General features: G+C 52.2%; 6 protein-coding genes across 6 annotated transcripts; 4 read left to right on the forward strand and 2 right to left on the reverse strand.

Moving 5' to 3' along the window:
- Window positions 1-3897: 3897 nt before the first annotated feature.
- Window positions 3898-4577, reverse strand: ASPBRDRAFT_45216 (uncharacterized protein). Its single transcript, XM_067625349.1, has one exon. It carries the CDS (start codon window positions 4455-4457, stop codon window positions 4179-4181), a length of 279 nt encoding a protein of 92 aa, XP_067477162.1. The 5' UTR covers window positions 4458-4577; the 3' UTR covers window positions 3898-4178.
- Window positions 4578-7187: 2610 nt separating this feature from the next.
- On the forward strand, window positions 7188-9965 carry ASPBRDRAFT_130323 (uncharacterized protein; the record flags this gene model as incomplete). The annotated part of the gene is made up of 2 exons (XM_067618220.1): window positions 7188-7645; window positions 7742-9965. 2 exons carry the CDS (start codon window positions 7188-7190, stop codon window positions 9963-9965), a joined length of 2682 nt encoding a protein of 893 aa, XP_067477163.1.
- A 1102-nt stretch (window positions 9966-11067) lies between these two features.
- Window positions 11068-12238, forward strand: ASPBRDRAFT_129524 (IPI1/TEX10 family protein; the record flags this gene model as incomplete). Its single annotated transcript, XM_067618146.1, has 3 exons — window positions 11068-11115; window positions 11173-11245; window positions 11310-12238. The coding sequence occupies 3 exons, from the start codon at window positions 11068-11070 to the stop codon at window positions 12236-12238; spliced, it is 1050 nt and encodes a 349-aa protein (XP_067477164.1).
- Window positions 12239-12380: 142 nt separating this feature from the next.
- Window positions 12381-14071, reverse strand: ASPBRDRAFT_129602 (nucleobase cation symporter-1 family protein; the record flags this gene model as incomplete). Its single annotated transcript, XM_067618153.1, has 3 exons — window positions 12381-13208; window positions 13255-13889; window positions 13936-14071. 3 exons carry the CDS (start codon window positions 14069-14071, stop codon window positions 12381-12383), a joined length of 1599 nt encoding a protein of 532 aa, XP_067477165.1.
- An 877-nt stretch (window positions 14072-14948) lies between these two features.
- Window positions 14949-16444, forward strand: ASPBRDRAFT_130037 (putative aminotransferase; the record flags this gene model as incomplete). Its single annotated transcript, XM_067618193.1, has 7 exons — window positions 14949-15024; window positions 15084-15117; window positions 15165-15294; window positions 15342-15662; window positions 15710-15787; window positions 15835-16342; window positions 16389-16444. The coding sequence occupies 7 exons, from the start codon at window positions 14949-14951 to the stop codon at window positions 16442-16444; spliced, it is 1203 nt and encodes a 400-aa protein (XP_067477166.1).
- Window positions 16445-16896: 452 nt separating this feature from the next.
- ASPBRDRAFT_678370 (epoxide hydrolase family protein) lies at window positions 16897-18819 on the forward strand (the record flags this gene model as incomplete). The annotated part of the gene is made up of 7 exons (XM_067628962.1): window positions 16897-17114; window positions 17161-17294; window positions 17343-17624; window positions 17679-17865; window positions 17916-18036; window positions 18091-18246; window positions 18294-18819. The coding sequence occupies 7 exons, from the start codon at window positions 16897-16899 to the stop codon at window positions 18381-18383; spliced, it is 1188 nt and encodes a 395-aa protein (XP_067477167.1). The 3' UTR covers window positions 18384-18819.
- Between the last annotated feature and the right edge of the window lie 2615 nt (window positions 18820-21434).

A 21434-nucleotide genomic window follows, 5' to 3' on the forward strand; every position in this document is an offset into this window, starting at 1 on the left:
TCTTCCCTTCCCTTTCTCGTGGTACTCAGCAGACGAGGTTAATATTCGGGTTCTTTTGATTTCTCATATTCTTTTGCACCGTTGGTATAGAAGAGCAACCGTGTGTGTACTGTGGATAAAAGTCCAGTTTTAACGCTTGACTCTAGTGCCCCATTCTTCCCCAAACTATCTCCACGCCCTCCCCGTTCCGACCCATCGGTTCATGCTAGCATCTATTGTATATGTACACACTTACTCAAAAATAGGGGTATGCTACTAGCACATGCAGATACTCTTCGACGGCGCAGTCAGTGCCTTCTTGCATTGCTAGTCAACCCTCCTTTCACGGTCGCGTCTGATCTACTCGCAGAATTCTCTCGACCACACCAGTCAGGCTTCGTTAGGCAAACCCTTTCAGCATACGACGACCCTCCATGGGCATGCTGGCATGTCTTATTTCCACAGTTCCTGCACTCTCAATGCGGGAAAAGCTGATTGCAGGGATTCGGGCTGTGTTGCATTGCTTGAATTCCTGGTACATCCGCGCCAGCCGCGAGAAAATCGAACCGATCCTAGCGTGGGGGGGAAAGGAATATGCCGGAAAACGAATGCTCTCGCTATCAACTCTGGTCAAATGTAATCTTTTATGCTCATTATTGACATCTCCGGTGCATTCCTGATGACTATTATCTGTCTTCCGATTGATGCTGCCTGACAGCGGCGCATGACGCTTCGATCCACATTTAAACCAAAAAGGAAGGACTTATTGAACCTTCTACAGACTGGAGACAGAGTGGGAGACGAAAAGGGGATAACTGCCGAGGCTGGAGTATGGGGTGAAGGCTACCCCAATAGTCGACACGGAATATGGGCCGGATGTCTTCCGGGTGCGTTCCGCCTAGCGATGACGTCCCAGATCGTCTCCCTCGACGCGGTATGCTAGTCCAGTCGGTGGGTGACGTTGCCTGATTATGATATTGCATGATGCGAAGAGATCATCCTTCTGGTGCTATACATGAATTATTCTCGCTGACCCCTTGAGACTAACATTCTAATCATAATGTCGGGGGGTGCTAGAACAGGTTTGATTGTGGCGGGCCGGGAGCTCGATTTGCCGCACGCCAGAACGATTCTACTATGTACGGAGTCCAGCCATCCCAGACACACTTAGCGACGGTGCAGTTACTTGGGCCGGTTAGCCCAGGCACGCATCTGCGCTTCATAAGACCAATTTCCTGTTCAAGCGTCCCGCCGGAAGTTGGACGCTGCATCCGGACCAAAAGGGAGCAGTACGCAGTCATGTTGAAAGTTTGCGTGGCGTCTCAGCAATGCTGGACATGCGAATGCTCTAAACCATCAATGATGATTACAGAGCTATGGGAGTGACTTGGAACGGGCCTTATTGGGCGAGTCCTGGACGATGAGGTAGGCAAGCTGGAGATACTGTCGATCGATGGGCATTTTCCGACCAACGGAGTTAAGGCCGGGCGGGTGAGTCAGCCGGATCCGTGCACGGCGCCACTCGCCCGCTTTGCCTTCCTCCCAAGGCTCCTGTCTATACCCGTCGAACTCTATTGCTTTTGCCACGGCCCCAATATACACCCCCCAAACCAATGACTGGCTACGCTTGATATTCCCCTTTCACATGCTGGCTGACCTTTGCTTCCTCCAGTTAGTCCATTTGTGGGCCAGATACTCTCATTATTCTTACCCCAGCCCCGGTCGTACTTTTGAAGTCAGACGACTGGTAGTGGCAATTGTGGCATCCTAGGAGTATTGTCTCGCTTCAAATTGACCCCGATTGACGGACGGTTATTGGCCGCGATGACCAAGGCTCATTACATGCTTATCAGCTTATCTGCGACTGTTATCTCCAGGACATCGTGGGTAGCGTGGGAGGCCGTGATTATGGAGCACTAGTGCTGTGGACCTCGCGGTTGTTCCTCCCGTGGGGCCGAAACGTGCTTGAGAACCAGGACAGAAGCAATCAACGACTCATGCTGGCCCGTACAGAAGGGGCAGATTACTCCGTACTGTGATCACTATCTGCTGCCTGTGCAGGCATGCAGTGGCCAAGCGACTGTCCTGTGCTCGCTTGCCCTTTTCAATACAAGGACACCCACTCGTTTCGGCCAACGATGATGGCTAACGGTTTCCCTGGACAACTTTGTCCAGGCTTGGCAATATCCCATGTCTGGATTGTCAGCCGTGTTGCTTTTAGATGCTTATTGTGACTTGCCACTGCCAGGGGTTACGAAAATACTGGGAAACGCCTCTTGCATCGTGCTTTTACCCAGGGTGGCCGCCCGCACCACTGTTGCAGTAAATAGGGATGAATACCGAAGAAGAGGCCTGATGAGCACCACCGTCATGACTACCGTTGACCAGGGCCTTGGGCTAAAGCCCGGTTAATCCGACGCGCCAGGACGAGGCTGTGAACCAACTACTGCATCATCATGCACTGCAGCTGCAGGATCGGATAGTTCTGGCCAACGAGTGATCTGGCCCAACTCAAGAGGAAGCATGTCGGGGAGGAGATGGAGAGCTCATCGTCTGGTTGAATCAGAGCAACAAAGGGACCCCGCAACCATGGGTGGATCCACATGTATCAAGATGAATCGTGGATTTCTCCCTGATTAATATCTCTGCACCTGGGAGTGGAACAAAGGCAGCTATGAGGCTGTAGGGATTGCTTGTAGCGGCAGTGGTTAGCCTTGCTGGCGTACTGCCTATACTAACTACTAGGCGGTGTTTTAGTCGATGCTTGTTACGCACTTGAAACGCCCGTGACCAAAACGTCAATACCGCAGCCAATTACCGGGTCATACGCAGATCGGGTAAGATAGGGTATGGTGGAAGAAAGCCAGCTCCGGTGAGCATCCCGTAGACTACGACTAAATAGTCTTGACGATGGGGGGGGAATGGATATGAAGTTACGAGGGTCTGTCTCGTACCTGCTTCGGCTTTCCCCCTAGTCCATCGTCTGCTGCCTGCGGTCAAGTTTGCTTTGCGTGCAGAGGGAGGAGGGTTGTCCCGACCAAGCCTTGTCCGCGGGCTGGTCAACGGCCCCCGGAACCTCTAGAGGACTGGCCAACACGGCTGCTCGAGTCCACCGTGTCCGGAAGAGGACAGCAACCTTAAATTGGGCCGTCTCGTGTAGAGGAATGGGCGGTTGCCAGCCATGTGCCTGACGGTGGCCCATGAGTGTCCCCATCCACGCTGGTGCGGAGCTACTGACGAGCGATGGAGAGAGGACTGGATCACTCTAGGGCTCGGGGGTCGTCCGGGCCAGGCGGACAGCCCGATGGTGGACAGGTCCCGCCCCGCCGCTAGTGCCAGTGTCGAGGACATCGGGACGATGCGCTCGCTCGTGGTGGCTGGCCTGTCTGTCGTCCTTGTCCCTCCTACGTCCGGAGAACAGGTCCGATGAGCGGAGCAGGCCCTGACCCGTTGGCTAAAGTGTGGAAGCGGTCGCCGGTCAACTACTCAGTCGGGGGAAGTCCAGCGGGAGGGGTGCACGGTATGCTGGCCTGCAGGAGCGTCCAAGTGGACACGGTCAATTAAACCATCGGGCCGATGGGACAGACCAAGATGGATTATGCATGCAAGCGCACAGTCCAGGCTTAATAGATTTGATTCCAACAAGGTCAGGGTTAAGGTAGTGACTAGGGGAGCGACTATCGTGCGCTCAGATCCCATTATCCCAAGCGATAACAACAGCTTTATATGGGCATTCGGCCGACGATAGGGGGTAAGCTTTTTTTGGTCAAGCGAAGCATCGGCTGATCCCAATCCCAGTCCATTCCGGTCCATCAGTCCCTCGGAGTGTGTGTTGATTCTGTCAATGCATCGCATGAAGCCCACAAAAAACTGGTGCGCAAGGTGTCCGAGATGGAGTTCGATTGTTGGGGGAGAGGAGAGGACTACGTTGGTACAAGAAACCTAATTCCCGAAGGAGGGTCGCGGAGCTCGCTGGCCCGAATACCTGGGACATTTTCGTATACATCAGATTGAGCAGCAGCAGCAGTAGCAGCAGCAGCAGACTACGATTATGCCGGAGTTTTCAGGACTCGGATTGTTTTACCATAGGCTGGGCATGACTGCGACAAGCCAGCGACGGTCGGCCCTTACGGTCGCTTGGCGGGCGTTGATTGGTGGGGGAATTCAGGCCCATTCCTGGCTCCGAATCAGGATCCGGATCAGTCTGCTGCATCCATCTTTTTAGTCGCATCCCTCTCTGCTGGATGTAGTAGTAGTCTAGGCAGGGTGCGTGTCTTGCTTGGGTGGGTGGTGCGGGAAAGCAGTTTCGCTCCTTGTGTAATTGATGATCTCGACCCGACCTGCGTGTCAGTTAGACTGACTGACAGACTGACAGCCAGACAGTCAGATAGATCGGCCAACAAACACACCAGAATTCCGAGACGGATGACCAGGGAGGAGCGAGGAGGAAGTCCAGAGAGTTGGCGAGAAAGAAGCATGGACGGATTAATCTAAACGGACGGCGCTACTGCAGCTTTAGTGCTTCGAGAAACGCCAAAACCCATCCCGACCCGCGCCACTGGCCACGCCTGCCGTCACGGTATTACAAGGGTATTGCAGGGACCCAGCGAGTCAGTAGTTAGTTAGTTAGTTAGTGGTAGTGGTAGTGGTAGGAGTACTTTGTAGTAGTAGAAACAATCAAGCAGGGAAAAGAGGGGCAATGAGTTGGAGGGGGTTGGAGGTCATCATGGGGAGAGAGTAACTATATATATATATATATATATATATATGCTTGTATACCATTGTCAGTTGGAGACCGTTGATGCTGCCCCCAGGTTGAATTGGATTGTTGCTGTTGCTGTGAATCTTTGAATTTCACTTTTTTTCCTCCCATCCCAAAAGTGCCAGTCTGCTACGGCGGGAAGCTAAAAATTCCGGCAGAATTCCGGTGGGCAAATCAGCGTGGATGCGCAGGGACGTTCCTCGCGCATTGTGACTGGTTCTTGGGCAATTGAAACTCCAACCCACCCGTGGATGGGAGGCAACAGCATCCACCGGCATCTGGGCTTCTCGAATGAATGACTGAATGAAAGGGTGACTTGATTTGCTGGGTTATAAGAGACATCAAAGCAGCAGCCACAGCAACTTTAGAAAGGTGTGAGTGAAGTTAGTTGAAGTCAGTGAGTGAGTGAGTAGACCCCTTCTCTTTCTTGTCTTGTCTTGTCTTGTCTCCATTTCCATTCAGTCCCCACTTCTTCATAGGAAAAGGAAATAAAGGCGAAACACCAAAAAGAAAGGAATCACGGAGAGGGGCAAATCTTGGACTGGTTCCTGTTCGTTTTCTTGACTGGATTTGCCTTGACACTGACTGACTGACTGTCTCTTGTTCTTGTAATAATTAAGGCCCGACCTTGACTGGATTACTGGATTAGACTTGCAGCCTTTCCTCCACTTCGCGGTGTCCACTTTCCACTCTCTCCGGCTCCGTCATCTACTATCGCATTATTCATCTCCACGGCTGTTGCTGCGCTGCTTCTCATCTCATCTCACTCTTCCTCTCTCGCCCTCTTCTCTCAATCTTATTCCCTGTCCTCCTCCTCGTCCTCTTATTTCTTCTTCGGGCCCCCCTCCCCGGTCTATTTCTTATCTTCCCTCTGGCTGGAATCTATCTGTCCCCAATTTATCAATTCTTTTTTTTTTATACTTTTTTCCCATTTGAAGTTCCCCCGTTATTCTTTTTTTTTATCATTATTATTATTATTGCAGTTTGCATTTGCCTTTTTATTCTCCCCATCAGCCTTCCAGCGCGTCATGTGCATCGGGAGGGTCTAGCCCCCCCTCGCCGGTCAGCCATCAGCATCATCAGCATCATCATCCTGCATCCTCATCCTCGCTCATCCATTCCTTCGGATTCGCCTCTCCTCGACTTCTTCACCTTACCCCTTCCTACGTCACATCTAGGAGGGCAGAACAATTACCAGATTCCATTGGAATTCCAGAAGTGGGAACGAGAATAGAAATTATCCAAAGGAAATCAGAAAGACATAGAAGAAAGATTTAACCCGCCGCGAGATTGCTCGTGGACGGAATAGTTGCAAAAGGCAAGGGATTCTCTAAAAGGTACGCACCCTGGACACCTCCACCCACACACATTTTTTTTCCTTTTATTAGTTCTAGTTTGTTATTCCTATCATTATCATTATTATGATGATTATTACTACTATCTTCGTCGGACGGATCCCGCCGCAGAAACGGATGGGGAAAAGAAAAAGAAAAGAAGGAAAAGGAAACGGAAAAGCCGGGGGGAATGCAGTGCATGCAAGCCACTTGCATCTTAAGAGGAGGAGAAGGAAGAAGAGAGGGGAGAGGAGGGAATAATAATAATTAGTTATGATGATTGTTGCTCTTGTTATTTGCTACTTGCTACTTGCTGCTACTTGCGACTAGTTGATCTCACCACTGACCTGCTCCCGATCCTAGCTCCCGTTGTCCTGCTGCTGCTGCGACTACTACTGCACCTCGTTTTGACTTTCCACCAAACCACCCACTACTTTGCGCTTACTGCCAACTTACTTCTTTCGATTCCTTTTTTTTTTTTTGCGATATTTGATCGCTGTCTGGGTTTCCGTTTTCTTTTCAGATTGATTTCTTTTCGTTTCTTTGCTTCTTCCCTCCCCTACCTTTTTGGGAGAACGAACCCCTCCCACACAGTCCGTCCTTGTCTCATCCCGATCCTCCGAGACAGACAGACAGACAGACCGATCAAGAGAGATATCCGATTGATTATTATTGTCCAGGGTGTGGCTGTATCTGGTCGTTTACGGCGGGTAGCCTGGAATTCCTCGTGCTGCGACCACCGGCCAATCGAGCGCGGCGGCCTTCATTTGGTGCTGGACCTTCGCTTTCCGTCGCTCGTCGCTTTTCCGCCGCCCTTTAACCCGGCGTCTCTCTTCCCATCTTTCCCTCCCTCGCAGCTTATCTTTCGCCGTCTACTCTTCTTCTGGTCGTCATCGTCCTTTCGCCCATTCCCCCCCTCAAGTTCCCCTCTCAGCTCTCTCCCTGCCTATCTCTCTCTTGGGTCTGCTGCACCGCTTATCTTTTTTCTTTTTCTTTTTCATTTTTCCTTTTTAATTATTCTCTTTTGGGGTGACTTTCTCCGTTACCTTTTCTTTTCCCCTCCTCCCTTATTTCGTGTGCCCCATTGAGGGCCTTCCTCCAATCAGACAACCATGTCCGGGTTGACTCTGGGGGGAGGAGGCAGTGGTGGTGGTGGTGGTGTGCGACCGACGCAACCCGCGGCCTTTGCTTCCCTTCAGGATTCCGCCGACGCCGACCGCCGCTCCTCCACCACCACCTCCCATAATCCCCACCACTTCCCTCCCACTTCCTCTCAAGTCTCTGACGACTTCTCCTTCGGCTCGCCAATCAGCCCGGCTGATTCCTCGAATGCCCCCGACAGTCTGCTTCACGACTCCCTGTTTCCGGAATGGAAGGTCGGTACGCCTCGAGCCGGGTTTGATGGTCCGGATGAGATGCAACGAAAGGATCCATTAGCCACTCAAATATGGAAGCTGTACTCTAGGACTAAGGCTCAGCTCCCCAACCAAGAGCGCATGGAGAATTTGACGTGGCGGATGATGGCGATGAGTCTGAAACGCAAGGAACGGGAACGTGCTCAGCAATCTCGGTAGGTGGAGTTGCTCATCGACCTCTCTCTGTTCTTTCCGTTCGCCCCCCCTGCCGTCGCTCGATGGAATGCTGATCGAACCTCGTGCGTCACCAGTAGTGCCTCCGCTCGAAACAGCGTCTCCGGCCCTAGTGGCATTGCTCAACTGCGTCTCACTGATCGCGAGCCGACCGCGGCAACGACTTCCCACTCCACCGACCTGACCTCCGATCCTATGAACCTCGACGATTTCATTGTGCCCTTCGAATCTCCGTCCGATCACCCCTCTCCTCAACTCACCAAAGGCGAGGCAACGTCGGCAGCCATCCCGATCAAGTCCCGCAAGGACCAGGTGGCCGAGTCGACGCCCGTGCCCGCTTCGTTCCCCCATCCCCCCCAGGACCAGCGAAGGAACAGTGAGTTTGGCTACGTGCCCCGTCGGGTGCGCAAGACGAGCATCGACGATCGCCAGTTCTTCAACCTCCAGGTGCCCACCCGGAAACGCCCAGCGGAGGCGTCGCCTCAGGTGCCACCCGTGTCGAACGCGATGTTGGCTCAAGATCCGGACTTGTCGGGCGGTGTGCCCGACTACGCCCTGGATGCGTCGTCGGCCTTTGCCTTGCACCATAATAATACCCATTCTTCCTCCCACCACAACCACACTTCGCCTGGCATGCCGTTTGGTCTGGATACCTACGGTCTGGGTGATGATCCGATCCTTACTTCCGCCGGTCCCTACCAGACCCAGTTTACGTTCTCTCCCACCGAGTCCCCCATGACGTCAGGCAACCCCTTTGCCAACCTGTATGCGCACACCCCCGTGGCCTCGTCTCTCAACTCGACCGATTTCTTCTCCCCGCCGCCGTCGGGATACCAGTCCACCGCGTCGACGCCGCAGCCGGCCTACGACGGCGAGCATTCGATGTTCTTCGATATGCCCTCGGTGGATGCGCGCACGCAGCGCCGGGTTCCCAACTACGTCTCGCACCGCACCTCGAACTTGTCGGCCTCGCTGCAGCCGCGATATATGTTCAACCAAAACCAGGATCCGTCCCACCACGCCGCCAACCATTCGTCGTCGATGCACTCACCCGGCTATCCCATTCCTCAGCCTCAGCACGTCGATCCTACCCAGGTGCTCAATCCCAACGATTTCTCGACCGGGGCGTCGCACGCGGCCATGTTCAGTTTTGGCGCCGATTCGGACAATGAGGACGACGATGGGAACCAGTTCTCCGACCGTGCGGGATTGACGATGCCCGGTGATCTGGATGATGGTGGCGACATGAACGGTGGCATGCAGTGGGATGCTCAGTTCCCGGGTTCCTTCCACTCGCTCCCCGGCTTCACCGCGCAGCACCGCAAGCATGTCACGATCGGGTCCGCCGATATGATGGATACCCCCAGCGAGTGGACTCAAAGCGGCAGTCTGGGACGCACGCACGGTTCGGCGGCCTCGGTCAGCGAGGTGCGCAACCGCGAGCAGGATCCCCGGCGGCAGAAGATTGCGCGGACGACGTCGACGCCGAATACGGCCCAGCTGCTGCGGCAGAGCATGAACGCCAACACGTCACACACGTCACCCAACACACCGCCCGAGTCCGGCTTGAGCAGTGCCGTGCCGTCGCGGCCGGCCAGTCCGGGGGGCTCGAAGAACGGTGAGCAGAACAGTGGCCCGACCACCTGTACCAACTGCTTCACGCAGACAACCCCGTTGTGGCGGCGGAATCCGGAGGGTCAGCCGCTGTGTAACGCCTGCGGGCTGTTCCTGAAGCTGCACGGAGTGGTGCGGCCACTGTCGCTCAAGACGGATGTGATTAAGAAGCGCAACCGCAGCAGCGCCAACAGCCTGGCGGTGGGCACTTCCCGCGCGTCGAAGAAGTCGGCCCGCAAGAACTCGGTGCAGCAAACGACGGTCACCACGCCGACGTCGAGCCGGGCGCAGAGTGGTGCGACGTCGTCGGAGTCGCCGCCCGCGGTGCCGGGTGGCAGTACGTCGGGCAGAGCCGCAGGCGTGGTCCCCATCGCGGCGGCGCCTCCGAAGGCAAACCCGACGACGAGTTCTCCGGGACAGAGTCGGGGAACCTCGTCCGTGCAGATGGCGCCGAAGCGTCAGCGTCGGCTGGAAAAGGCCACGGACGCGGAGGCAGGCGGCGGCGGCGGCGGCGGCGGTGGAGGCGGCGACGAAGCCAGCAAGTCGAGCACGACGAGCGGAGGACGGTCCAAGGTGGTGCCGCTGGCGCCCGCGATGCCCCCGGCGGCGACCAACCCGGCCAACCACAGTATTGCCGGTGGGCAAGGAGCCAGCCAAGAGTGGGAATGGCTGACCATGAGTCTGTAAAGAAGTTTTCTTTCGCAGCAGACCAGTTTCACGGGATGAATCTTTTCTTGTTTCTGATGTTCCACGATAGACATGACCGCGCAGCAAAGGAGTTCTCGCTAGACGAGCAGGAGTTGGTAATATGCAAAGGGTAATGGTCTGCGCTGGCTGGCGGCAGGTCTAATGAAGTGATGCGATTTCGGTTCTTGGGGGGAGGATGCTTAGGATGCTTAGTACATGTCTAATGAAGGGGATGGATGAGCGGGAGGATTTTATTGTGTGTTTTTGCTTGATACAATCGCGTCTGTCCGGTCCATTCTGTGTGTGCTTGATGATTGATTGATTGATTGATTTTTGTTCTTGTTTGTTGTTTGTTTGTTTCCAGAATTCGGACCGGGCAGAAGTGCGCATCTCCTTGTTTAGAGTGATTATTCCTGGCTTTCTTCTGATTGTGCTTTTGAAGTGATTGTGATTGATTGTGATTATGAATAGTTAGTCTAAGGTTGTGGATGGGTTCAATTTGAACTAACATATTTTCTTCCTCCGTTTGATACTGTAGCTACTCAAACCAGAATTGTATGACTGCACGACACCCATGGATTGGAGGCCACTCCCATTCCACACCACATGCAGCAGATATCTGCCCCGTGCCGTCCGAATATAGCCATCTCTTGTAAGATAGTAGTGATGTGTCGCTGTAGAATATGGAGTACTATGTAAACTCGTGATGGTATCACCACTATTGCTTAGTGATATAATGTCTATGCAGTCATGGTGGAGGTATTTGTTCACTTGGCGTAGAATGTGTTTAGTATGTGGTATGTTGATGAGAAGGGTGTGGACTACTGGAAGATGTTAGTTAGAAACCTTCATTAGCTATGAAATAGTAAGTAGTAGAAGCAATATAGCTTATCGTAATAGACTTCATATCTTCGTTAACATGTTAGCTGGTATACTGACGCATTGACCAATCACAGCCCCGGTATCACATGACACACGTGACCATATAAAAATTCATCGCAATTTCATACAACAACATCAACCACCATACACGCCACAATTATACCATCTACAGCTTAGACACCTTTAATAACTATATACCCATAAGCTAGACATTGCAACGATGGGCTCCAGCTCCAAAAAGAAGAAGGAGAAGCAGAAGGACTTCCAGGTACTCCCCCCTTCCATACCCAACATCTCCAGACCAACCATACTAACTACATGGCAGAAACCCAAGCTCAGAGTCGGCAAAGCCAAAGCCAAACCGGACAACTTCACCGACACGAGCTTCAAAACAAAGGGTAATCACCCCATTTCACCATTCACCCCAAACCTCAAAAACACCCCTCTAATAAAGGGACACAGGTATAACCCTAACCCAACAATCCCTAACCCTTCACGCCCCCAGCAACCACCAACAATTCACCCACCACGTCTCATTACTATCCTCCAAGTCCGACGCCCAGCGTCGCGACTCTTTGGCTCATTTAACCACTCACATCACTTCAAAACCATCTACCCAACCCCTCCCCATCCCCGTAAGCACCCTCCTCCCCACCCTCTCCCCCCTCATCCTCGACGCCAGCACCACCGTGCGCACCCAACTCCTCAAACTCCTCCGCACTCTTCCCCCCCATGACGTGGAAGACCACGTCGCCAGCCTCATGCCGTACGTCCGCGCCGGCATGACCCATCTCGCAGCGGATATCCGCGTCACGGCTGTGGAGGTCCTCTCCTGGCTGGTTGAGATTGCGGGTGAGGCGGTGGTGTCGTGTGCGGGCGGGTGGATCAAGACGCTGAATTGTTTTCTTTCTGTCTTGGGGTGGCATACGGAGGAGAGTTCCAAGTGGTCGAGTAATCGTGCTGCGTTTGGGAAGGCGGGTGCCAAGGGGAAGCCCATGGTGAAGGTTCTGGGCGTGTTGGCGGAGTTTTTGGATGCGGGGATTGGGGAGGATGATGATGGTGATGATGAAGTTAATGGTGGTGGTGGTGGTGGGATGGAGGTTGATGGTAGGGGTGATGGTGGGTTCCCGATTGTACACTCGGATGTGCATATGGTGCCCAAGTCGGCGCAACCGTATGTCTATCTCAATTTGTTTGGTGCCCCCAGGGATGAGGAAGGAGAGATGTATGAGACGAGGGAGGAGAGGTTTCGTGTCTTTAAGGGGAAGTTTTTGGTCCCTGTTGAGCGTGGCTTGGAGAGTGCCAGGCAGGATGGGGGCGAGGTGGGACGCGCTTCGGCGGCTGTGACTAAGGTGTTGAAGGAGGCGAGGGGGGTAGATTGGGAGGGTTAATCGATATACTGTTTACTTTGTGTCGTGTCGTGTTGTTTGCTTGTTACTGGCGTTTGGTTTATCAGGCTGTGTCAAAAGTGTGCTACGGGTGCATTGTCATTGTTATAGATTTCGTCATATTGCTTGCTCCAATGCTATCAGATCATACTTTGGCCTTCTCTTGCGTACTTTCATCTAAAATCTCCTCGGATCCTGTGCCAACCTCCCGTCCTTCGTAGATCTCCTCGGCCATCACGGCCCTCTCGATAATCGCATGACGGGCAGGAAACCACCATGACAACCCGACATACACCAGGCTCGTCCCCACGAACCCCAGCAGCCAGCCGAACTGATACGGATGGATCCCCACCCCAACTGGGATACTGCTGTTGACGGAGTTGATCAGCCCAGGCAGACTCGGCACCACGCCAACGATAAATGCCACAATGGCGCGCCAGTTCACTCCCCATTTCGAGTATCGATACACCGGGTTGTTCGGTTGGTATAGAGCCAAGGTGTCGTACTTGCCGTGCTTCAGCAGCCAAAAGTCCCACAGCATGATGGCGGCAATCGGACCCAAGAAGATGGCGTATGCAGACATGAAGTTCAAGAAACTGCCCGCTGACTCGAGAATCTTCCATGGCACCAGAGCCCATGAGAGAATGCCGCAGATGATCTGGCCTCGGCGTAGGTTGACATGTCCTGGGAACAGGGCCATCAGATCGTTGGCTGCTGATATCGAGTTGGCGGAGATGTTGACACCAAGAGAGGCCAGGGCGAATGAAAATGCGGCAAAGAAGCGACAAGACCGGCTGGACCAGTGGCTGATGAGCTCGATCGGATCCCATGGGACGGATCCGCCATATCTGGCGTAGCCGGCCGACGAGGCGGCAATCCCGATGAACGAGATAAACGTAAAGACGATTGGCAGCATCGGAACGTATAGAAGCTGCCACTTTGCTGTAACCCGCGAGTATCGAGAAAAGTCAGACTAATATTGTTAGTCATTACTTTTCGCCTTCTGGTTGTCTACATACCTGGTTCACACTAAGGGTGGCATAGTTCCCCAGCACCGATGTCATGCTCGCCAGAAACACCCAGCTGTACTGCGACCCTGAGACAGTCGCTTTCTGCTCGAACATTGTACCTCCTCCTTCTGCCACAAATGCCCAGATCAAAATCGCAATCCATGCGATCGGCACAAGCACAGACTTGGCCACAAACAGCCACCGCACTTTGTTCGGGTGGATGCAGAGAAACGGAAGCTGCAACAGCCAGAAGATCAAGTATCCGGCCATGCCATTCGTTGTAATGCCCTGATCCTCAGGTATCTCGTTCTTCACCCTCAGGAAGCTGGGCCAGATGGCTCCGATCATGGCACGCACGGCGTTTCCACCGTTGACGTTCTGAATCGCGAACCAGAACAGCGCCAGGATAACTCGTGAGACGATGGCAATGTATGATCCCCAGAATCCCCAGCTAGCCCGTGAGATCACCGGGAAGGGAATGTGATAGATCGCGCCCACAGCGCCGTTACCCGCAATGACGAAAGACATGATGAAGAACGAAATGGCGACGATGATGAGCGATTCGCGCCAGCTAAGGCCCACTGCCAACATACTGCTGGCAAACTGCCAGGTAGCTGAATTGAATGCATCGGAAACCCAATACGCTGTTGTTACATCAGCACAGCAAGAGAAACAGAAAAGGAGTCGTACAGATGAAGCTGAGCGGTCCCCATTGTCGGCGATGTAGAGGAACCGGGTCGAGATCGAGATTGGTCCAGCGAGCGCTTCCATCCGCAAAAGCAGAGCGCGACTGCGGCACTCGAAGCTGAGGCCGCTTGAACTTCATGATGAGGTACGTTGCCGCGGGATGCGGTAGATGAAGTTGTTCGAGGTTGAGGTCATCCGATGCGGGAGCGAAAAAGCAAATATGGCTGATCAAATGTAAGGGATACGGTCGCACAAGCTGCGCTGTCTAAATGCTGGAGAAAGAAAGCTGCAGGCTGACAATCACGATCTGCAGGCCATCTGGTGCAGCCAGATAAGCTGATGCATGATAAGCATCCCTGCTGGCGATAGCTACCACTTTACTATTGGATGCGGCGCCGAACAACCTCGCCAGCCTTTGATAAGAGACATAGCGGGGTGTCCAGGGGATGCCATTATTGTCCGATAAGTGGTCGTAGTATCACGCAAAATATGAGGCCTCCAACCTGACGTCAGGCACTGGATCAAAATCATAGCTTCTGCGAATGGAACCGTGGTTCAAGCGTTGCAACGTCAGATCTGCTCGTTGCGGTATGCAGACATAGCAGCTGAGAATCATACCAGGCACCTTTCTTGGCCATAATGATTCATTAGTTCGCATATCGGAGAGAGTTCCGAATTTTGCTTCACCTTGGCTGTTTATGGCTGCTTGTGTCTTAGAAATCTCCTCTCTAGGGATGCTGCGATCTCATATCCCCAACCGTCAGCAATCAGCATAAGAGGAATGACGATGGATCAAGAGAACGAAGACTCACTAGATCTGATATCGCTAAACGAGTAGATACTCGGAGGCTACCGAAGTTGCGATAAAGCTAAGATGGCTAAAATGGGGGCGAGTGGAGATGCAGCTTACCCCTCTCGCTGCCATCCCCCTCAGGCTGCCACGATCGATTTCGGTTCATCCATACAACACCACGTCTGGCTCTCACACTACATCACCTAACCAACAGTACCTCAATATGTCTTTCAGCATTTCGCAGGCTCGCTCTCGCTTCCCCGCACTGAACCAGGAGCAGGTTTTCTTGGACAATGCAGGTCGGTTTCTACATCTTACTCCACTATCGGAACGGAGGATTGATGCTAACAGCATGTAGGAGGCAGCCAGGTGTTGGACACAGTGATCGAATCGTAAGCTTCCCTAAATGTTAGCGGCAAGTTCTACTAACCAAGTGCAGTGTGACATCATATCTGTCGAAGACCAACGTTCAACTGGGCGCCACCTACAATACTTCTAAACTGTCAACTGCAGCTTACGGTCACGGATACGAAGCAGCGGCAAAATTCATCAACGCGAAGCCTGAAGAGGTATGGCACATGTATCTATCAATGTACTCTTTTAACCTGGTTTGTAGATCTGCCTGGGTGTCTCAACGACGCAGCTCCTGCACAACCTCTCCACGGCTCTGGACTTCCAGCCAGGAGACGAGCTGATTGTCTCGAAGCTGAACCATGAGGCTAATTCTGCCCCCTGGGATAGAATTGCGCGTCGTTTGGGGCTCACAGTCAAGTGGTGGGGGGCTGCAGACCCTCTGAACCCAGTTTGCGATCCTTCTGAGCTGAAGCAGTTGATGTCGGATAAGACCAGGCTTGTCGCCTGTCCGCATGCTTCTAATATCACAGGAGCCATCACAAACGTGAAGGAGGTTGCGAAGGTTGTGCATCAGGCTCCCAGGGTAAGACGTTCCTGCGTAATACTAGGTCAGCATCTCATACGGAACAGGCTCTTCTTTGCGTTGACGGGGTCGCGCTTGCTCCACACCGCCAGGTCGACGTCAAGGATCTTGATGTCGACTTCTACGTGAGTGAAACCAGCGTATAGGGGAAGCGGTGATCTGACTACCACAGGCATTCTCGTGGTACAAAGTGTATGGTCCTCACATAGCCCAGCTGTATGCCGCGTCGCGTATCCATGACCAGATAAATCCTCTGTGCCACTACTTCAAATCCACAGAAACCCTCGACCTCAAGCTGAACCTGGCTTCCGCCAACTATGAGCTGACGCAAAGCATTCCACGTGTCCTGCAATATTTCGGCTCTGATTTCTCCGCCACATGGGACGAAATTGCCACGTACGAAGAGAAGTTGCAGAAGATTCTCCTTGACTTTCTAGGGAGCAATGACCGTGTAACCATCTATGGCGAGCCTTCCGCCAACAAAGATCTGAGAGTTCCGGCGATTAGCTTCACCGTGAAAGGCATCAAGAGCCAAGCGCTAGTTGAGGAAGTGGAAAAACGAAGCTCCTTCGGTTTTCGCAGCGGACATATGTACAGTCATCGCTTGCTCAAGGACATCATAGGCTTGGACGACGTTGAAGATGGAGTTGTACGGATCAGTATGCTACATTACAATACCGGTCGGTCCATCCCTACTGTTAACAATGAAACACTAACATCAGACAGAGGAAGAACTCACGTCACTTGTCGAGCTGCTGCGGGACGTCATTGCAGCGATCTAGAATCATTTTGGTAGATCTTGAATAACACAAGTGTCATGCTCTAGCGCTGACCGCCCGTGAAGACGAAATGTCTCCTCTCACATCATTTCCGTAAATATATCCAGCAGGCAGCAGGACGTAAAACCATGGCATTGCTGCCTTATCTAGTATAAAATCCTGCTACGCGAGATCTCGTCAACCTCGTAGCCAATCTTGGGTCTCGCAAGACATCATTCGTACCACTAATATTCTATACTGGAGTTAGCGAATATCCTAATTAGATCCGCGGTGCTGCATCCTAACTTTTTGAGTACACCGAGGCGTTGCTGACAGGGACGATCAAATCGTTCTAGCTAGATTAGTGCAACTAAACCATGTGATATAACAGCAAGTCCCCCGCTTGTTGCTTTCACCACAATCCGTAGCTTTCCTTCTCCTCACCATCTCTTGTCTAACAGCTCCTAAATATCACAATGGCAATCCCTTTCGGCAACGTTCCCTCGGGTGCGACCGTCATCCCATCCCCCTTTCAGGTCCATGTATCGGACGAACAAATCGAGGAGCTACAGCTACTGGTCAAGCTGTCGAAGCTCTCGCCCCCTACATACGAAGGCCTTCAGCAGGATCGGAAATATGGCATAACCAACGAATGGCTCGCCAACGCAAAGGAAGCTTGGAAGAACTTTGACTGGTAAGATCATTCAGTCGGCTGATCTCAACAAAGCTAAGTAATGTAGGCGATTGGCGGAAAGCCGTATCAACAGCTTCCCTCAGTTCACCTATGAAATCCAGGGCATGACCATTCATTTTGTGGCTTTGTTTTCTGCAAAGAAGGATGCAATCCCTATCCTTCTTCTCCATGGCTGGCCAGGCAAGTTCGCTTGGACTAACATTTAGCCAATCAACTGACTTTCAACAGGCAGTTTTCTCGAGTTTCTTCCCGTTCTGACTTCACTTCGGGACAAGTATAGCCCTGAAACCTTGCCATACCATGTAGTGATTCCGTCACTTCCGGGGTATACGTTCTCCTCCGGTCCTCCGCTCGATCATAACTTCGATGGCGTGGATACGGCCCGCGTCATTAACAAGGTGATGCTCAATCTCGGCTTCGAGGATGGCTATGTGGCACAAGGTGGAGACATTGGGTCAAAGATCGGTCGCATACTTGCAGTTAATCATGAAGCGTGCAAGGCCGTGCATTGTGAGTATGCCGATTACCTCTTTGTTGCAAAGTTGTCATCTAATCACATATCAGTGAATGCCTGCTATATGGGCAAGCCAGCGGACATACCAGACACGGCTATTACAGAGGAAGACAAACGCGCGCTGGCTCGGGCACAGTGGTTTTCTACCTTTGGCATCGGATATGCGGTCGAGCATGGCACTCGACCCAGCACCATTGGCAATGTGCTATCCACGAATCCGGTGGCTCTACTCTCCTGGTGTGTACACTGATACAACAACTACTAACCATCCACTGACGGAAACGCAGGATCGGAGAGAAATTCCTCGACTGGGCTGGTGAGACCATTCCCTTGGAGACTATCCTGGAATCGGTGACTCTGTACTGGTTTACTGAGACATTCCCCCGGTCTATCTACCACTATCGGGAGGTATGTTGATTCTACCTGCCTGTCATCTCGCACCCGTACTCACCCTGATCCCAGAACTTCCCGCCGCCCAAGCTGAGACATGCCGAAGACCCCCGGTGGTATATCCGCAAGCCGTTTGGCTTTTCATATTATCCGATGGAGCTCGTACCCACCCCACGCGCCTGGGTTGAGAGAACAGGAAACCTGGTGTTCTGGCAAGCTCATGAAAAGGTATGCTTTACCCAGTCCTGCTGGCGGCATCTGCTGACACCCCACAGGGAGGGCACTTTGCCGCGTTGGAACGGCCACAGGATTTCCTCGATGACTTGACGGCGTTCTGTGAGCTAGTATGGGCTGGAAGAAAATGAGATGGTGCCATGACTTCCCATGGATCGTCTATAGCATGCTCGGAAGGCTGCATCCAATAGCAATAAACGAATCAGAGACTAGGGCTTGTCTCGGATGTAGTTATATATCGCTCATAATAGAGCATTCCATCTGAATGGATTATCCATCTAACGTGTCTACGACATATTGTTAGCTGAGTTTCCACTGCAACCGGATTGGATCCCTCTCCCACCGTCGGAGAGTCATGGTGAGTCGATCCTCGTGGCTTTGTCCGTACTTTTCATCCCACAAAGTTTATGCCATCCCGTGATTCCTGGCATATCTCCGACCCTCCCCTCCTTGCCTCTTTATTTTCCTTTCACATCGTGTGACTTCATCCTTCGCTCAAAGCACACCCCTCCGAACAAAATACCAAAGCACACTGGTCCGTGGTACCTCGTTTAAGGGGAGTACCTCTTGTTGCCCGCATGGGCCGGCATTAGCCTGCATCCTTCATGCGAGTTCCCCAAAGAGGGGTTGCTAAGGTTCTTTCTATCCCGTTCTAGATGGCGGAGCTGTTTGCTGCCTCGTCCCGGAGCCTTAGGCAGTCCTACAAAAAGGATTTGCTATCCAGCGGGATCCGAAGAGAACTTAATTGTCCGCGCTGATTTGTTGTGTTGTCGCACATTTGCCAGTTTAGTCTTTCGGTTGGTGCGTATAATAATACCCCGTGCGTAACGGTACTTTCAGTGACGGACTACGAATGTTTGAACTTTTGACTTAAGTTGCAGATGATAGTGTTTTTCCTCTAGCAAGGTTTTCCAGTTGGCGTCTTGATTGCGACGAAGGTTACTGCTAGTACGTTATACTATTATAGTATCTAGCTTTCATAGTATTACAGTTCTGACCGGGATGGTGATGGTACTTACTCCGTCGTACTAAGTTAACTTCACTACTGCCGTTTGACAGAATATATCTTCTTGCTAGTACTATCGTCAAAGCCTGAAACATGGCCGGACAGGCTTTGGCAGAGCTGTCACTAAACTCTCGTACATGCCGCCTGAGCCTAAACAGATGACACCGTCCGGTCGAGACTTTTGTCTGACCGTGACTCCTCATTTCTGACCATCTCCCTGGCTATCTAGATAGACCAGGAGTTGCCAACTTGCTAGACCTAACTGCCAGATGCTTTCTCCAACAACGCACCAAAGTCCGAGTCGGGATCTATCGGGAGTCCCACCCACTGCCGGGCCAACCAGCGAAGCCAAAGTGGGCAACAAAATCCAAAAACTCACCGGGCAGCCTGAACCCCGCGTCATTGGGCGGTGTGGCTCCACCCCTCTTTCGGCTTTGGCTGGCCTTTTTGGGAGAAGTTGCAAAATGGACACAACTCTTTGCTTAGTTAGTTGCTTGAATGCTTTCCTCCGGCTGGCCGGATTATCCCACAGCCACCCACGCCATGACTCAGTGTACGGGTTCCGCGGGTAGGGAAGGTCATGAGATTTGTCACACCCAGCAGTCCAGCCAGCCCTTTGATGATTGATAGTACTCCGTAAAGGACTAGACTAACTATCATATGGCTTCCTCTGCGGTCTGAGCCAATGGTCGTCTGCCTATTCTTAGAGTTCCACTGCCTACGGAGGTTGATACCCAGCTTATTTTGTTAAGTCAGACGGCCGTTTGGACCCGGGGTTCTTGGTAACTACGGAGTAAGTAGTTCACCCAACCCTGGGTGCATTATTTTAGTCAGTTATTGCATATGACTATTAAAACCACTTTGCATAGAGGGTGATTATCCTTGACCTTCTTGAAAGGGCAGGTGTGGAAGTCAAGGGGATCATGTGATGTGATTATGTAGTGCTTATGTATCCAGACTGACTTTCTATGCACTCACCGGCTTGGCCGTGCACTGAACTTACCTTGCTCCCTCTTCAACTGTCTCACAATTAAAGATGTACCTCGTAAATATCTGCTCCGTTAAAGCTGTATGACTTCTACCCAGCTTACAACTTACACAGAACCCTTACAGTCTTACACAGCATTTCGGGATATGACCCTGGACGTTTGCTGGGTCCTCGAGGTGGATACGGCTCACTGGTTAGTCCATACCATGATGTGGTTAGTTAGGCCAGGAATCCGTAGCCTCAGACTACCCTGGAAAGGCAAACCGAAGTAGCTTGGTTCATGATCATACAATGGGCCCCGGGACGAAGAGGATTGGTTGGATATAGCATCATCTCCGGACTACTAAGTGGTATGAAGTACAAAAGTAAGCGGAACTAGCAGTAGACGGCGCTTGTCGATGGTTGCTTCACTGTCACTGGTTCCTTTTCTTCTTCCTTTGCATCTTTGCTGCCTGGACTCACCACCCTGGTTACCTAATCTTACTGCGACCGGGAGGTTCCACAGCCAGTTGTTCGCATATGGTACAGTAGCGCTCCCGTGGTCGCTGTTACTTTTGTGCGCTCTGCATCAGGTCATGTTCACAAACGCCAGATTCCCCTCAAGCGACCATGTAAGATGAGCAAAAAATAGGATGGGGCAAAAAAGGGGGAACAAGTGTATTGGTTTACGAAGTAGATGTGATGCATAGCCAGCAGGCTGTGTTTGTTCAAGTTCAGTTCAGTTTCAGCGGCCCCATCCAGAACTTCCCCCCCCCTTTCCAGCAAAGTCTGAGCAAGAATCAAGAATAGTAGCTAAACGCCCCAAAATGACGACGACGACCAAAATTTTAAGGCGGGAGGAAGAAATTCTCCTCGAGTCCTATTCTTCGCCATGTATGTACGTGTCACTGCCTCAGCAGAGCTTTTTTCGTTTTTCCTTTTCCCTTTACCCCCATTTCTGACGGTGGTGGTGGCGTGGCTGGCAAATCCGTCCGCGGTGGTTGGCTGACCACCACCAATTTTCGCTGGGCCATTGACGGAAGCGGCAGGCCTCTCCCTCCCAATGAGAAGGGATCGTTCATTTTATGTTGCACTGGGGCCGGTGCTTATGGACCAACCTACATACATACATCCCTTTTTCCTTTTAACTAAATTTTATGACAGCCTGGTTTCATGGCATCGTCTATTGGATTATGCTTATTCTGGGAT

The sequence above is a fragment of the Aspergillus brasiliensis genome (assembly GCF_001889945.1).
Source record: "Aspergillus brasiliensis CBS 101740 unplaced genomic scaffold ASPBRscaffold_9, whole genome shotgun sequence".
NCBI lineage: Eukaryota > Fungi > Ascomycota > Eurotiomycetes > Eurotiales > Aspergillaceae > Aspergillus > Aspergillus brasiliensis.